The sequence below is a fragment of the Oncorhynchus keta genome, chromosome 11 (assembly GCF_023373465.1).
Source record: "Oncorhynchus keta strain PuntledgeMale-10-30-2019 chromosome 11, Oket_V2, whole genome shotgun sequence".
In the NCBI taxonomy this organism is placed as follows: domain Eukaryota; kingdom Metazoa; phylum Chordata; class Actinopteri; order Salmoniformes; family Salmonidae; genus Oncorhynchus; species Oncorhynchus keta.
Genome location: NC_068431.1, coordinates 31,832,095 through 31,850,373, shown reverse-complemented (window position 1 = coordinate 31,850,373; position 18,279 = coordinate 31,832,095). Strand labels below are relative to the sequence as shown.

At 40.7% G+C, this 18,279-nt stretch overlaps 1 protein-coding gene across 6 annotated transcripts in view; it reads right to left on the bottom strand.

Moving 5' to 3' along the window:
• Positions 1–18,279, bottom strand: part of LOC118390072 (nuclear receptor corepressor 1-like) — a 118,653-nt gene that overhangs the window by 46,178 nt on the left and 54,196 nt on the right. For 5 of the 6 annotated variants that reach the window (XM_035780261.2, XM_035780257.2, XM_035780260.2 and 2 more), the window contains exon 15: positions 885–1,015. In XM_035780261.2, the coding sequence (XP_035636154.1) occupies positions 885–1,015 (131 nt within the window). Of the gene's footprint in view, positions 1–884; positions 1,016–16,574; positions 16,798–18,279 lie in introns of those variants that run through there. The other variant, XM_035780262.2, reaches the window with a different exon arrangement.

Genomic DNA, 18,279 nt, shown 5'->3' with positions numbered 1-18,279 from the left:
ATTTTGAGATGGAGAAGGGATTAGAAGAATTGAGGAAAAGAGAAATTAAAAAGAGCTACTGACTCTTAAGAGAAGAGCCCGGCAGACATCTTGACCCCAGGACTCTGATCCATTAGCCAGATAACTCCCTGCCTTTTTACCCAGCTGGATCAGTGGGCTGCAGTTAGTCATGACTCATGTGTCCTAAACAACCATCAAATGAGAAATGCAAGTGCCTGTAAAAAAATAAAATGTTTTTTTGTTGTTGTTGTAATTATTATTATTATTTAGATTGGACTATTATTTAGATGTTCCTAAGCATTTAGCTATGCAAATAGGCTTGACAGTTTATGAAAATGTCCATTGTGGAATTTACAGGCACTTGCATTTCTCATTTGATGGTTGGTTAGGACACGAGCCATGACTAACTGCTGCCCACTGATCCAGCTGGGTAAAAAAGGCAGGGAGTTATCTGGCTAATGGATCAGAGTCCTGGGGTCAAGATGTCTGCCGGGCTCTCCTCTTCAGAGCCAGTAGCTCTTTTTCATTGAGCTTTTCCTCAATTCTTCTAAACCCTTGATGTCAAAATTAACTGGAGTAGAACATCTGAAGGAGAGAGGACAGGAGTAATCGATGGAACATTGAAAGCAGTCAGGTGGTAAGGTCAGCCTGGCCATCACCCCAGAGAAGGGCAGTGGTTCTCTCCCACTCTATGGCCTGATTTACAACACATCTATGAGGGCTCCAGAATTCCTGTCACCTCAACTGAAGGTAAACATTTACTGGGAGGTACAGATTCTCAGAGGTGGATCGGGCCAGAGGCTGACTATAGCCAGGACTAAAAGCTGTACCTGTGGGAAACCCATGCAAAAGTGTATACGCACACACAGCTATTCAAAACTCACCTGGAGTCCTCCTTTTCATCTTTCTCTTCCTCTTCCTTATTATGCTCGTCCTCTTTTTTCTCTGACTTCTCCAACTTGTCCTCTTCAGGTTTATCGTCTGACTTTTCTTCTTGTGAGGATCGTGTTATTTGCTAGAAAAAAAACAAGGATACATTTTTTAAATTACCATTTTTAAAATGTATACATGGCAACTCTTCACCCGAGTCATCAAATAGGGAGATTCTCTAATCTCTCATGATGCCAGACAGAGAGCACTCTAGTCTATTCAAGTTCATCATGATGACGCAGTTCAACCTGGGCCAGAAAGTTTACAAAAAGGCAGCCCACTGCTCATTAATGTCTAGTTTTAGAAGTCTGGCCATGTTTGAATTCCTATTTAGTGACTGAGTGAGTGGGGTTAATGAGGCACACAGTTAAAACAGCTCGCCATGACCCACTTTCCTTTTAAGGCAACATAATAGTGGTGCGCTAGAACAAGGATTCAGGATGAAAAATAAGTGACACCGTAAAAAATATACCAAATGATGGGCACTGATTATGTTTCAATACATGTGTATTTCTGTAACATGGCTAAAACACCTTTCTCCTACACATTGCCTGTGTGACTAGTTAACTTCTCGGGAAGATTTGGGCCGCTTTGCACGTCTCACAGACAACTAAGAAGATCAGATGTGTCAATGCATACACAGTATCTTCAGTATTATCTAGAATCCATATGTTGCCATGTTGACCAGTGTTAATGTAAATGACCAATGAGTTGGTATAGGTGTTTTTGCACTTGACCAGTGAGAATGAGACCAATGAACACGTGCAAGTTGACAGTAGGAGGTGTAAAACTTGTCTGGCATAGTGTTTCAGCTGAGCACAATCCTTCCGTTGGGATGTAAATTAAAGACTTGAATTGGATTCAAGCATTTGTTCTCAATATCTTCATTACCATTCACAAAGCAATAAACTGACGGACCTACAAATCACACCATGAATCTTAGAGCGACCTACGGTTTATTTCAGATATGATATACCATTTCATGGCCTATTAATGCACTCTCCAGCCAAGCGAAGCCACAAATCAAACAGCAGTTAAATCTCTTTACTGCTGCAGCAATCACCCAAACTCAATGTCTGACCCCTTACACATTCAGAAGCCTGCTAAAAGTTCACTGAGTGGTCTGCTGCTTAATTATTCAGACTAAAGAGAGAACAGACAGACTGTCCCACAAACTGAACAACAGTACTGTCATAATGTGACGAGCTAGCCTAACTGCCCTAGGGTTATTCCCCCATTTACCAGGCAGTCCAATATCCTCAAAGCTCACCAAATAAGAAAAGAAAGGGAACTAGGAGTGGAGTTTAACAGCCTGGACATGCACCCAGTGTCAATAAGATGACTATGGCTTCCTTTGATGATCTTCACATGGAGGGGGTGTCCACAGGACCATGCCACACACACACCATAAGTACAATACATGCGATTGTTCCCCCTGGATTCAGCTGGTGTAGAAAATCAAAGGCCTCACATGACAACTAAATGAAGAGAATTACAGTGAAAGATGGGGTGAGTGATAGGGTGTCCTGAACCCACAACCACCCCAACCCATCTTAGAAAAATTAGAGTTCATATACGCAATCATTCAAGTCATTATGATTGCCCATGACAATTAATAATCACATTAGCTTACAGCAAGAATACAGATACTGTACAAACCAAGATTTACTTTTGCAGCCACCAATCAATATAACGCTTTTGGCGGATGCACCAATGATGAAAAGGATCTTAATGTTGCATTTTGTATAAAAATACTAAAGTACACATTTATATACAGGATCAGTCAAAAGTTACTCATTCACCTACTCATTCAAAGGGTTTTCTTTATTTTTATTTTTTACAATTTTGTACATTGTAGAATTATAGTGAAGACATCAAAACTACAAAATAACAGATATGGAATCATGTAGTAAACAAAAAAGTGTTAAATAAAAATATGTAATATTTTTGATTCTTCAAAGTAGCAACCCTTTGCCTTGATGACAGCTTTGTACACTCGTTGCATTCTCTCAAGCAGCTTCACCTGGAATGCTTTTCCAACAGTCTTGAAGGAGTTCCAATTTAAGCAGAGCACTTGTTGGTTGCTTTTCCTTCACTCTGCGGTCCATCTTATCCCAAACCATCTCAATTGGGTTGAGGTCAACTGATGCAGCATTCCATCACTCTTCTTGGTCAAATAGCCTTTACACAGCCTGGAGGTGTGTTGGGTCATTGTCTTGTTGAAAAACAAATGATAGTTGGACGAAGCGCACACCACATGGGATGATTTTTCTGCAGAATGCTGTGGTAGCCATGCTGGTTAAGCGTGCCTTGAATTCTGAATAAATCACTGAGTGTTGCCGGCAAAGCACCCCCACACCACCTCCATGCTTCATGGTGGGAACCACACATGCGAAGAGCATCCGTTCACCTACTTTGCATCTCACAAAGACAGAGCAGTTGAACGCAAACACCTCACATTTGGACTAATCAGGCCAAAGGACAGATTTCCACCTGTCTAATGTCCATTGCTAGTGTTTCTTGGCCCAAGCAAGTATTTTCTTCTTCTTACTGGTGTTTTTTAGTAGTGTTTTCTTTGCAGCAATTTGACCATGAAGGCCTGATTCACCCAGTCTCCTCTGAACAGTTGATGTGTTTGTTACCTGAACTCTGTGAGCTGCAATCTGAGGTGCAGTTACTTGCCGATTTCTGAGGCTGTTAACTCTAATGAACGTATCCTCTGCAGCAGAAGTAACACTGAGTCTTCCTTTCCTGTGGCGGTCCTCATGAGAGCCAGTTCCATCATAGCGTTTGATGGTTTTTGCGACTGATCTTGAAGATTTGTTCAATGTTCTTGACATGTTCCAGATTGGCTGACCTTCATGCCTTAAGTAATGGACTATAATTTCTCTTTGCTTATTTGAGCTGTTCTTGTCATAATAAGAACTTGGTATTGTACCAAATAGGGTTATATTGTCTGTATACCAAACATACCATGTCACAACACAGCTGAATGGCTCAAATGCATTAAGGAAAGAAATTCCACAAATTAACTTTTAACAAGGCACACATTTAATAAAGCAATTTTTTGGTTAATACATGATTCAATATGTGTTTTTTAATAGTTTTGATGTCTTCAATATTATTCTACAATGTAGAAAATAGTCAAACTTTTAAAATAATCCTAGAATGAGTAGGTGTGTCCAAACTTGACTGGTAAAGTATATCCACATAGTGAACATTCATAACACATAAGCATACATTACATGCATATTTACCAGTAATAGTTTAGAATGTATTCACTAAAAGCAGTAGATACTAGATAGCAGAACCCCTGGGTCAGATACAGGTCTGAAGACAAGTCCCACAGAGTGATTGAGAATAGAGCAACATTCTTTATTATCATTGCTGGCGCAGAACACCACAGAGTACCTCCCTCCTCTGCCTGTTCCACGAAAGAACTGTTCTGGAACAAGTCTGGCTATGCCAAGCCAAACATCCCATGCTGGTACCGGATGGGGCCAAGGAATTTCAAAACTCAGTGGTGAGGCAGAGAGGGAATGAGACAGAGAATATAAAAGGAGAGCGAGCAAGAGTGAACGAGAAAAAGAGAGAAATAGTAGAAACAGGGAGAAAGGCAGAGAAGATAAGTAGATTATTTAAAAAGCATGAAGATGGACAAGGATGAATTTGAATGCATGAAGACAGACATTAGTGGTGGGCTCGATCTACAGACAGATCAGAGACACCATTTGGCCAAGTAGACATGGGTCGTGTCAGCAACAAAACAGAAAACATTTAGCAAAAATCTGTGTTCCTTTTGGAGACGTTCAGGTAATACCACTTGTGAAACTCTTTAAAAAGGTTTCTGTACCACAGTTATTCCTCCACACTAGAGCAGTCCTGGTGGGGTCAGGGATCACGTATGTTTATTTTGGAGACCATCTGGGCACCATGATGGCATTCCTGTCTTCTCTCCCCATTTTGCTCAAGTGCTTCCAGTGCTGCTTCCACACCACTGATGTTCTCCAAATCTCAATGGAGCCCTGTTAGCCAGTTTTTTTAGACTGTGTTCCCCCCTGACCTGGTCTGAGTTTTAATTTCTCCCCTCTCTCGCCTTCTTCTCACTGGTTCCCTAGTGCTGTTTGAGTAAGGAAATGACAACCACAAGATCATCTTTTCCTTTTCCTAACCTGGAGTTTAAATGGGGCATCAGAGAGATATTTGAAATACACACACACGCTGTTAACTTCTCTAGGGTAGGGGACAGCATTTGGAATTTTGGATGAAAAGCGTGCCCAAATTAAATTGCCTTCTACTCAGGCCCAGAAGATAGGATATGCATATAATTAGTAGATTTGGATAGAAAACATTCTAAAGTTTCCAAAACTGTTTAAATAATGTCTTAGTATAACAGAATTGATTTGGCAGGCGAAAACCTGAGAAAAATCCATTCAGGAAGCTGGATTTTTTTTTTTATTAAATATTTTTATATTCAATGCCTTTACAGTATCTATTGACTTAGGACTCAAATTGCAGTTCCTATGCCTTCCACTAGATGTCAACAGTCTAGAAATTGTTTCAGGCTTGTATTCTGAAAAATTAGGTAGTAAGAGTAGTTTGAATGAGTGGACCCTGCCGTGTCACAGAGCTTTTTCATGTGCGAGACCGAGAGTGTGCCTTTCTTGTTTACCTTTTATATTAACGACGTTATTGTCCGGTTGAAATATTATCGATTATTTTGGCTAAAAACAACCTGAGGATGGAATATAAACATTGTTTGACATGTTTATATGAACTTTATAGATACAATTTGGATTTTTTTTTGTCTTCCTGTTGTGACTGCGTTGGAGCCTGTGTATTACTGAAGAAAATGATCAAACAAAGGGGAGGTTTTCGGATATAAAGCGAGACTTTATCGAACAAAAGGAACATTTATTAAATAAATGAATGTCTTCTGAGTGCAATCATATGAAGATCATCAAAGGTAAGTGATTACTTTTCTCTCTATTTTTGACTTGTGTAACTCTTCTACTTGGCTGGTTACTGTTTGTAATGATTTGTCTGCTGGGCTATGTTCTCAAATAATTGTATGGTATGCTTTCGCCGTAAAGTATTTTTTAAAGTCTGACACCGTGGTTGGATTGACAAGAAGTTCATCTTTAAACCTATGTAAAACAGTTGTATCTTTTCTGAATTTTTGTAATGAGTATTTCTGTATTTGAATTTGGCGCTCTGCATTCTCACTGGATGTTGGCCAGGTGGGACACTAGCCCACATACCCTAGAGAGGTTAACTTCTTGGATATAGGGGGCACTATTTTAATTTTTGGATGAAAAACGTTCCCGTTTTAAACAAGATATTTTGTCACGAAAAGATGCTCGACTATGCATATAATTGACAGCTTTGGAAAGAAAACACTGACGTTTCCAAAACTGCAAAGATATTGTCTGTGAGTGCCACAGAACTGATGTTACAGGCGAAACCCAGATAAAAATCCAATCAGGAAGTGCCGCATTTTTTGAAACCGCCTCATGCCAATGACTCCTTATATGGCTGTGAATGGGCCACGAATGAGCTTAGGCTTTCTGTCGCTTCCCCAAGGTGTCGACAGCATTGTGACGTATTTGTAGACATATCATTGGAAGATTGACCATAAGAGACAACATCTACCAGGTGGTCACTTGGTGTCCTCCGTTGCAATTATTCCGTAATCTCCAGCTGCAGTATTTTTCCGTTCGCTTCTGATAAGAAACCAACTGTCACGACTGATATATTATAGAATAGATATGTGAAAAACACCTTGAGGATTGATTCGAAACAATGTTTGCCATGTTTCTGTCGATATTATGGAGCTAATTTGGAAAAAAGTTTGCCGTTGTAGTGACTACATTTTCCGGTCTTTTTCTTAGCCAAACGGGATGAACAAAACGGAGCTATTTCGCCAACACAAATAATCTTTTTGGTTAAAATGTGCTATCTAACAGAGTCTCGTCATTGAAATCATCCAAAGTTCTTCAAAGGTAAATGATTTTATTTGAATGCTTTTCTTGTTTTTATGAAAATGTTGCCTGCTGAATGCTAGGCTTAATGCTATGCTAGGCTATCAATACTCTTACACAAATGCTTGTGTAGCTTTGGTTGAAAAGCATATTTTGAAAATCTGAGATGACAGTGTTGTTAACAAAAGGCTACGCTTGCGTTTGAATATATTTATTTCATTTCATTTGCAATTTGCATGAATAGGAAACGTTGCGTTATGGTAATGCGCTTGAGGCTATGATTACGCTCCCGGATACGGGTTTGGAGTCGCAAGAAGTTAACAACCTTCAATAAGGAAAGGGAGTAGAATAGACCGTTCAAAAATACCCAACTACTATCTACCGCTAGCTATTCAACCTACCCATCTACCTACAATTCAGTTTGGTATGACCTTCAACTCAAATGGGGGCATAACCCTTTCAGAAAACACTTGTACAATTAAGTCAGAATTGGTTTCCTCTCCAAGAGAGCAAAGAAAAACAGAACAAACTTTACAGAAAATACTTATCTCCCGCAAGCAATCTAACCCACCTACCTACAGTTCAGTTTGACCTTTTACAATCCAATGATCCAATAGGCTAATCCAATTAGATAACAAACTTACTAGAATTTCTGTCCTCCACTGGACTCCAGACCTGGGTTCAAATACTCTGTGCTTTATTGAGCTTGCAAAACAGCAAAACCCATCCACATGGCACTCCAGGTGGGCTAGATCAAACAAGTATTTGAAAGACTCAAATAGCAATTGAACACCGGTCTAACTCAAAAACAGTAGATTGTCCACTCTCCCCCTGCATGTCATGATCCAGGTAACTGTGCCAAGTAGGCACCTGGTCAGGCGCTAAAGGCAAGGTTTGGCTCTCTTGGCGTCGCTACAGAAAGCTAATGGGTTCTGCTTGACTGCTGCTAGATAAATAATCACTGCCAAGTGATTGCCAAGGGAAACCACTTCTTGCCATTGCATGTCCAAAAGAAGCAGGCATTATTGAGAGTAGTGTAAAACATTTTTTTTTTAAAAGACGTGGCAATAGCGCTGACTGATTTCCCTACAATTACATTCCTTAATTTCTTCTCCTGTCGTCTGTGTGAAAGTCTGCCACCTGCTGTAGACTAGAGTAACATCTGTGTGGCTTATAGTGTGGGTAGTAATTCACATGTAACCCACATGTGGACTTGGTTACAGCCCAGTGAACTGAACTCCTCTAGGTCACCTTTGACTCCATGACACACACGCCCTTTGGCCCTGGAGGCCATGGCTGGAGGAGAAGGTCAGCAGGCTCTGTCACCTCATAAAATAACAGCTATTCCAGTCCGGATCCATTTCAACATCCCGCATGGCAATGCAAGCAGCCAAGCAGAGGAATACACAACGGGTCTGGTGGATAGACAGACATTTTGGAAATACAAGTGTAATGGTGTATACTTTTTGTGAATGCTTTTCTCCAGTGTTCAATTTGGTGTTTTAATGCAATCACTTGTAATGCAATAACTATGAGGTGCTAACTACTAACACAGGTCAATATAAAATATACAAAACAGATCCATGCGACATCCATATAGCAGAGTATTAGGAAAATATTAGATTTCACAACAACAAAAAAGTCCATTGCAGGGGTATTTAAGAGTAGAGTTAACTAAGTGGGAGTTGTGTGTAGATTGACAAGGATTCTTTATTTATTTTTTAGAATAAGGCTGTAACATAACAAAATGTGGAAAAAGTCAAGGGGTCTGAATACTTTCTGAATGCACTGTATATATATTTTTTTCTCTCTCAAATGTCAGATGATCTGGGCCAAAAGACCGTTTTTTATATATATTTTTTAAAGAGAACACACCCGTGTCTCGTTACAGAAGCCCAAATTTGATATTCTCTCCATTTGCTATACGACTTGGCCTATTAAGACACTCTTTCAGTTGAATGCCTGCTACATTTCTGCTGCAGCAATATTTCATGATCAAACTAATGAATCTAACAGAGTTCTAGGTTCAGAAAGTGAAATTGTTTTTGAATAACCCCAAAATATGGGAAGCCTAAGGTAATGAGAGAGATTTTATATCTTGCTATTATTTCTTGTAATGAGAAATTTGAACAAACCTAACAGCTGAGCAAAGCATTGTAAGACTGAAAGGACGCATGCATAAGTGGCCAGAAAAGATGTCCCCCCTTGCTGTTGCGAACCAAACTACAAAAAACCTAATACTACTAACTGAAATATTAAATCAAAGTTAAATTAAGAAAATGTAAAGTTATGAAGTTGTGGAAAAAGTACCCAATTGTCATACTTGGTGTTAGGGGGCAGTATTTTCATTTTTGGGGAAAAAACGTTCCCGTTTTAAACGGGATATTTTGTCAGGAAAATATGCTAGAATATGCATATAATTGACAGCTCTGGATAGAAAACACTCTAACGTTTCCAAAACTGTAAAGATATTGTCTGTGAGTATAATAGAACTGACGTTGCAGGCGAAAGCCTGAGAAAAATCCAATCCGGAAATGCACCAGGTTTTGAAAGCGCTGCGTTCCAATGACTCCCTATTCAGCTGTGAATGTACCATCAACGAGCTTACGCTCTCTACGTATTCCCCAAGGTATCTACAGCATTGTAACGTAGTTTTACGAATTTCTGTTGAAGAATAGCCATAGGCGGCCACATTGCGTAAGTGGTCACATGGTGGCTCCAAGAGAGATTCTTGCGTAAAATACAGAGGTTGCCATTATTCCAATCGGTCCTAGTGAAAAATGAATTGTCTCAACGGATATATTATCGAATAGATATTAGAAAAACACCTTGAGGGTGAATTCTAAACAACGTTTGCCATGTTTCTGTCGATATTATGGAGCTAATATGGAATATTTTTCGGGCGTTGTGGTGACCACAATTTCGGGCGATTTCTCAGCCAAACGTGAAGAACAAACGGAGCTATTTCACCTACAAAAATAATATTTTGGGAAAAAATGAACTTTGGCTGTCTACCTGGGAGTCTTGTGAGTGAAAACATCCGGAGTTCATCAAAGGTAAGCGATTTAATTTGATTGCTTTTCTGATATCCGTGACAAGGTTGCCTGCTGCTAGCAAGGCATAATGCTATGCTAGGCTATGATAAACTTACACAAATGCTTGTCTAGCGTTGGCTGTAAAGCATATTTTGAAAATCTGAGATGACAGGGTGATTAACAAAAGGCTAAGCTGTGTTCCAATATATTTCACTTGTGATTTTCATGAATATGAATATTTTCTAGGAAGAGTTATGTCCGTTGCGTTATGCTAATTAGTGTCAGATGATGACAACGGTCCCGTTCACGGGATGGGGTGTCACTACAGGTTAATAGAAAATGACTCAAGTAAAAGTCACCCAGTAAAATCCTACTTGAGTAAAGGTCTTTGGTTTTAAATATACTGAAGTATCAAAAGTAAATGTAATTGCTAAAATACACTTAAGTATGAAAAGTATAAATCATGTCAAATTCCTTATATTAAGCAGACCAGACAGCACCTTTTTATTTATTTTTTTACAAATAGCCAGGGGCACGCACCACATGAAAGATGGCGCCAAAAGAGATGGTCGCTTCGAGTCCTGAAGAAACTATGCTGTATTTTGTTTTTTTTATGTATTATTTTCTTACCTTGTTACCACAGGAAATCTTAAATCTTATTACATACAGCCGGGATGAACTATTGGATATAAGAATGACGTTAACTTACCAACACAACGACCAGGAATTATGACTTTCCCGAAGTGGATCCCCTGTTTGGACCACCACCCAGGACAATGGATCTAATCCCAGAAGCAGACCCAAAACAACAGCGCCGCAGAAGGGGCAGACGGAGCGGCCTCCTGGTCAGGCTCCGTAGACGTGCACATCTCCCACCACTCCAGAGTATACTACACACCAATGTCCAATCTCTTGACAACAAGGTAGACAAAATTAGAGCAAGGGTTTCCATCCAGAGAAACAGAGATTGAAATATGGCTCTCTCAGGATATGTTGTCAGAATTGGTTCAGCCACCAGACTTCTCCATGCATTGCACCAACAGAGACACACACCTCTCTGGGAAGAGGAAGGGCAGGGGTGTATGCTTCATGATTAATGACTCATGGTGTAATCATATCAACATACAGGAACTCAAGTCCTTCTGCTCACTCAACCTAGAATTCCTTACAATCAAATGCCAGCCATATTACCTCCCAAGAGAATTCTCGTCAGTAATCATCACAGATGTGTACATTCCTCCTCAAGCAGACGCCAAAACGGCCCTCAAGAAACTTCACTGGACTCTATGTAAAATGGAAACCATATATCCTGAGGCTGCATTTATTGTAGCTGGGGATTTTAACAAAGCAAATTTGAAAACAAGGCTACCTAAATTCTAATCAGCATACTGATTGCAGTATTCGCGGGAGTAACACTCGATCACTGCTATTCTAACTTCAGCGATGCATACAAAGCCCTCCCCCACCCACCCTTCGGTAAATCCGACCACGGCGCCATCTTGCGCCTACCGTCTTATAGGCAGAAACTCAAACAGGATGTACCAGTGACAAGAACTATTCAACGCTGGTTTGACTAATCGGAATCCACGCATCCCATCTGGACAAGAGGAATACCTATGTAAGAATGCTGTTCATCGACTACAGCTCAGCATTTAACACCATAGTGCCCTCCAAGTTCATCATCAAGCTGGAGGACCTGGGTCTCAACCCCGCACTGCGCAATTGGGTCCTGGACTTTGACGGGCTGCCCTTAGGTGGTGATGGTTGGGAACAACATCTCCACATCGCTGACCCTCAACATTGGGGCCCCACAAGGGTGCGTGCTCAGCCCCCTCCTGTACTCCCAGTTCACCCACGACTGCATGGCCATGCACGCCTCCAACTCAATCATCAAGTTTGCAGACAACAGTAGTGGGCTTGATTAGCAACAACGAGACAGCCTACAGACAGGAGATGAGGGAACACGGAGTGTGGTGTCAGGAAAACAACCTCCCACTCAACGTCAAGAAAACAAAAGGAGATGATCGTGGACTTCAGGAAAGAAGCAGAGGGAGTACCCCCCTATTCACACCCAAGGGACAGCAGTGTTGAAGGTGGATAGTTAAGTTCCTCTGTGTACACATCACGGACAAACTGAAATTGTCCACCCACACATATAGTGTGGCAAATGCGCAACAGCGTCTCTTCAACCTCAGGAGGCTGAAGAAATTTGGCTTGTCACCTAAAACACTCAAACTTTTACAGATGCACAAATCGAGAGCATCCTGTCGGGCTGCTTCACAGCCTGGTACGGCAACTGTGCCGCCCTCAACCGCAAGGCTCTTGTGCGGTCTGCACAAAGCATCACTGTGGGCAAATTATCTGCCCTCCATCCAGAAGGCGAGGTCAGTACAGGTGCATCAAAGCTGGGACCGAGAGACTGAAAAACAGCTTCTATCTCAAGGCCATCAGGCTGCTAAAAAGCAATCACTAACTCAGAGATGCTGCTGCCTACATTGAGACCCAATCACTGGCCACCTTAAATGGATCACTAGTCACTTTAAACAATGCCATTTTAAATAAAGCCACTTTAATAATGTTTACATATCTTACATTAGTGATATGTATATAATAGCATTATTTCACCTTGCCTATGCTGCTCGGCCATCCACATATTTATATTCTCATTCACCCCTTTAGACTTGTGAGTACTATGTAGTTGTTGGGGAATTGTTAGATATTACTGCACTGCCGGAACTAGAAGCACAAGCATTTCTCTACACTTGCATTAACCTCCCTGCGCACGGAACCCGCTAGTGGGCTGAAATTCCACAACATACGGTGATCGCTACATAAATAGTCAAGTGTCTCACCTGTATCAAAAGCCTAGAATCTTGCTAATCCAACTGCATTGTCAGATTCAAAAAATGATTTACTGCGAAAGAATACGATGCGATTATCTGACCATAGAGCCCCATAAAAAACAACTATTTCAACCAGCACAGGCGCAACAAAATCACAAACTGCAATAAAATAAATAGTTTACCTTCGACGATCTTCATCTGTTTGCAATTCCAATGCTCATTGTTACACAATGAATGATCTTTTGTTTGATAAAATCCGTTTTTATAGCCTAACACGAAACATTTTGTGAACCGCTTGTGTAGTGAATTCTGTCTCATTCCATTTTCGACAACGCATTCGAGGGAAATCACCCACACAGAACGTGACTTCTCCAGTCATGTTTGGTTTCACTGCAATCAAGTGGTTTGTTTGTAACACAAACCGATTTGAAAAAGACAAGTAATGACATTGTGCACCTATGATTTGCCCGCTGTTTCGTTGATTGACTGTCTTTTAACCCAATGACCACTGATCGTCATAAAATCTAGCTGGGTAGATAGCCAATGAGCTGAGCTAAACGACAATATGCCATGTTTATGTGTTGCAAGACCAACCCATGTAGTAAGCTCCAGCATGAAGAGAGTCATGTGCTATTGCATTTTCATACCGGAAGGAGAAACACATTACGCATTGCATTGTTTTTTGAACGCGCAGATTCAGCTGTTTATATATCAATCATTATGGCGACTAAGTCATGTCTAGATGTACACACAACTTTAGAATAAATTGATTGGGAAGGTGAGACAGAGATTGTTGTAGGACGCTTCATTTAGCGATTTTGGAGGAATATTTTTTGAACGGGAGAGGACATCGTTTTGGACTGGTAAGTTCTTATCATGCTAATGCCCTTGTTTGAAATTAATAATATAAAATGTGATTTTTTATTTATTTTAGAAGCAATATATAAACATTTAATGTCATGAAATGTGAGATGCGTGTGTCTGCCGCCCCACCCCACATGAAATAGCCTATTTGAGGTTGTTGAGGAGAGGGCAGGACCACATCAATGGCCAAAGTGAAATGGAGACAGTAGATACAGCTGGTCTGTTGTAACATAATAAAAGACAGTAGATCTAGCTGGTCTGTCATAATATAATAGACAGTAGATCTAGCTGAAATGTCATAATATAAAAGAGACCGTAGATCTAGCAGGTAATAATAATATATTCAACCTTCAACTATCTATATATATCTGTTTATTATACCTGTTGATACAGGGCTCATATGTGAAACTATTCTAACTGAACATTTTCTTTCACAGTGACACGGACTCCGAATGGGAGTCTTATCCGGTGTCCTGTGTGAATTTAAGTATGCTCTCTCTAATTCTCTCTTTCTCTCTCTCGGAGGACCTGAGCCCTAGGACAATGCGTCAGGACTACCTGGCATTTTCGACTCCTTGCTGTCCCCAGTCCACCTGGCCTTGCCGCTGTTCCAGTTTCTGCCTTGCGGCTATGGAACCCTAAAATGTTCATTTTTACTCGAGGTGCTGTCCGGTTGCACCCTCTACAACCACTGTGATCTCCACCCGGCACAGCCAGAAGAGGACTGGCCACCCCTCATAGCCTGGTTCCTCTCTAGGTTTCTTCCTAGGTTTTTTGCCTCTCTGGGGAGTTTTTCCTAGCCACCATGCTTCTACACCTGCATTGCTTGCTGTTTGGGGTTTTAGACTGGGGCTATACAAATATATTTGATTTGATAGAGGACTGAGGGTCTTCCAAATATTGAAAGTGTGTAAATAGTTACCCATGTTATTTTGTAAATGTATATATTTGTTTCTTCATATTTTTTAATCAATAATCATTTTTTCATATTTATTTAAAAAATATATATATTGGGGGTGTTAGAATACCATTTTGGTATTTTTTATATAGTTATTTGTTTAAAAAATGTATAACTTCACCAATTTGGCCACTTGGGTAGATTTGGGCGACTTGTGTGGGACACCTGGGTGACTTCATGATAAATGTCATGTAGCACACTCATTTTGGAAGTTATCATTCTGAAACTTTGCACAAGTATTGTTGCCCTCATATTTTTCACTGAAATTGATCCCATCATCCTATCTGAATGTTTGTTTTATCTTGTTCATTTTAAATATGATACAAAAATAAAAAACTTATGGTTTTTTTCCATTGTTTTATCTAAACCAGATCTATTGTGTGTTATTCTCCCACATTCAATTCACATTTACACAAACTTCAGAGTTTTCTTTCACAGGTTCTGTGCCTGAGCTACAGGCTGTTAGATTTGGGTATGTCTTCAGGCAGATATTGCACAAAGTAGGGGGGGAGCTGCAAGAGGTTAACATCTGCCAACCATGTGTATGTGACCAATAAAATTTGATTTGATACCGTTTAGTGAGTCCGCCAGATCAGAGGCAGTAGGGTTGACCAGGGATGTTCTCTTAAGAAGTGTGTGAATTAGACCATTTTCCTGTCCTACTAAGCCTTCAAAATGTAACAAGTACTTTTGGGTGTCAGGGAAAATGGAGTAAAAAATTAATTATTTTCTTTAGGAATGTAGTGAAGTAAAAGTTAAAATAGTAAAGTAAAGTACAGATACCCCAAAAAACTACTTTAGTAGTATCTTATACCACTGGTCATGAGTAGAGTATTTTCCAAACTATTCTAATAAAGTGTTTGTCCTAAAGTTGCAGCTTTTAAATGGGAATAATTATCAAAGTCTATGCTATTCTCAATCAAATATTTATTTTAAATTACAAATATTTTAGGCTACAAGCTGTGAAAGTGAGCAAACAATACCAAGATAGAAAAATCTAATGAAAAGTCAAAAGAAAAATAACTTTCCACAGCTGTAGCATAAATGTGTAGTTGGCCTAGGCCTAATTCCATATTATTCTAGCAATGTTCAACCTAACTAAAACACATATAGAGCCTAGGCCAGTAAGAGAGGAGAATGAGAAAAATGCAAATCAGTTAATAATTATCCAGTTCTGCAGACAGCAGTTGCTCTGCAGCCATGAAGATTTACAACCCATCACAAGACCCACAGCCAACGAGGCTCGAAGACGGTCACTCGTGCCATCTACGAGCTTCGGCACACAGACACAGTTAGTAGCCTTAGCTACTACATATCTCTTCCATTCCCCAGCTCCACCAGAGTGGAATAGAGTATTCGAAAAGATTTTGCCCCACAAAATATATTTTGTCAATGTCATTTTTAAAATGTTTGTTTTACATGTTTTGGACGGCCGCGAATAAGCAATAACATCGTCTATGGGCAAGCGCAGATAATTATTTCCGACCCCTTCTATGTACTTCACTCATTTTCAGTCATCCTGGGAGAGAAAAGGGGGGGGGGGACAAGTGACTTCAACTTTCAGAAAAGTACACAATCCGTACAAAATTGAAATGTTAGAGTGTAGCCTATTTATATATTTGTAGATACCGGGCACATACGCGCAAGCAACTAGCCTAGCGTACATCATCAAGAACAAAAACCAGGCACTGTAGCTATGCAACTGTGTGATTGTGCAAGAGTACAGAAAAAACTAACTGTACTCAAATCCACAGTGTTCCTCATTGTAAACTTTAAATGGGTGTTAAGGTGAATACGCAGGAAGTTTTTAAAAACTGCAAGCAACTGTGGCTGTCCCAAGAAACTGAAAGGGGGAGAGAGAGCAAAAAAGCACGATGGAGGAGATGGGGGGGTGTTAAAGCAAGGGGGAGAGAGACAGAGCCAACACACCACAGTACTGGTTTCAAAGCCAGACGCCACATACCTGCAAATTCATTTGTCGGTCATAAAAGCCCTTTGCCCCTGAGCAAGCCACAGCCTATGGGTGTAGCAGGCGTGAGTTTGGCCAGACCTCCGGTAGCAGTACCTCCATAGCAGCGGTAACAGTAGCAGCACTACAGATACTGCAGGACAGGATAGCAGCATCATAACAGAGCTCCTTAGAAGGGCTGCCTGGCCCCGGCACTACTCCACATATTCCAGGAAAGCATGTCATCAAGCCGCGTAAACCGCTTGAAGAATTGTCCATCTCACATGCACATTTTAATCTATGCGGGGTCACTCAAGGTAATCCCCGTCGAGCGCTTGTCTTTGATTGGCACTCGCAGCAGCACATCAAGTTTTTTGGGCCTGTCAGATCGCTGGGACATACCACTCTGCTTTTACTGAGGGGGGTTATCGGTTGTCTCTCGCTTACAGCGAACCAGAGCAAACCACAGAGTAGACTGTCAGTGTTTTTTTTCCCCTCTCTCCCTCACTCACTCTTTTTCCATTGCTCTCTCTCCCTCTCGCAAATCACCCGACCCAGTCTCTGAGGAAGTTCAGATCATTTACACAAGCTCCAGCCAAAGGCTTGATCAGGTTGAACTGCTTTCCACCATATGACAAGGCCGTGGCGTTTTCACTTCACTGACAATGGGCATTTTAAATGCATACCGTAATACATGACAATATTAACTTAATCAAACTTTCATGACGAGTCAGTTAAGAAATAACTCTTATATATAATGACAGCCTTTCAATAATGTATACAAACACATTTTTTCCACACTGTTACATAACCCTTTACAGCAGAAGAGATGACTGGCTGATACATTTGCATGTGAGAAGGTCAGTGGCTATGTGCTCTGGCTGAACAAGGCTAATAGTTGTGATTATTGGACTGATGATGCGGAGGGCTGCTGACCACATCATGACTCCTGTGACCCCAGAACCAAACTTGTGATATACAGATCTGGAAACTGGCTAGGCCACTCCAGGACCTTGAAATGCTTCTAACGAAGCCACTCCTTCGTTGCCCGGGCAGTGTGTTTGGGATCATTGTCATGCTGAAAGACCCAGCCACGTTTCATCTTCAATGCCCTTGCTGACGGAAGGAGGTTTACACTCAAAATCTCACGATTTTGACCCCATGGGGTGAGATCTTGCGAGGAGCCCCAGATCAAGGGAAATTATCAGTGGTCTTGTATGTCTTCCATTTCCTAATATTTGCTCCCACAGTTGATTTCTTCAAACCAAGCTGCTTTCCTTTTGCAGATTCAGTCTTCCCAGCCTGGTGCAGGTCTACAATTTTGTTTCTGGTGTCCTTTGTGTGACAGCTCTTTGGTCTTGACCATAGTAGAGTTTGGAGTGTGACTGTTTGAGGTTGTGGACAGGTGTCTTTTATACTGACAACAAGTTCAAACAGGTGCCATTAATACAGGTAATGAGTGGAGGACAGAGTAGCCTCTTAAAGAAGAGGTTACAGGTCTGTGAGAGCCAGAAATGTTGCTTGTTTGTAGGTGACCAAATACTTATTTTCCACCATAATTTGCAAATAAATTCATAAAAAAATCCTACAATGTGATTTTATGGATTTTTTTTCTCATTTTGTCTGTCATAGTTGAAGTGTACCTATGATGAAAATTACTGGACTCTCATCTTTTTAAGTGGGAGAACTTGCACAATTGGTGGCTGACTAAATACTTTTT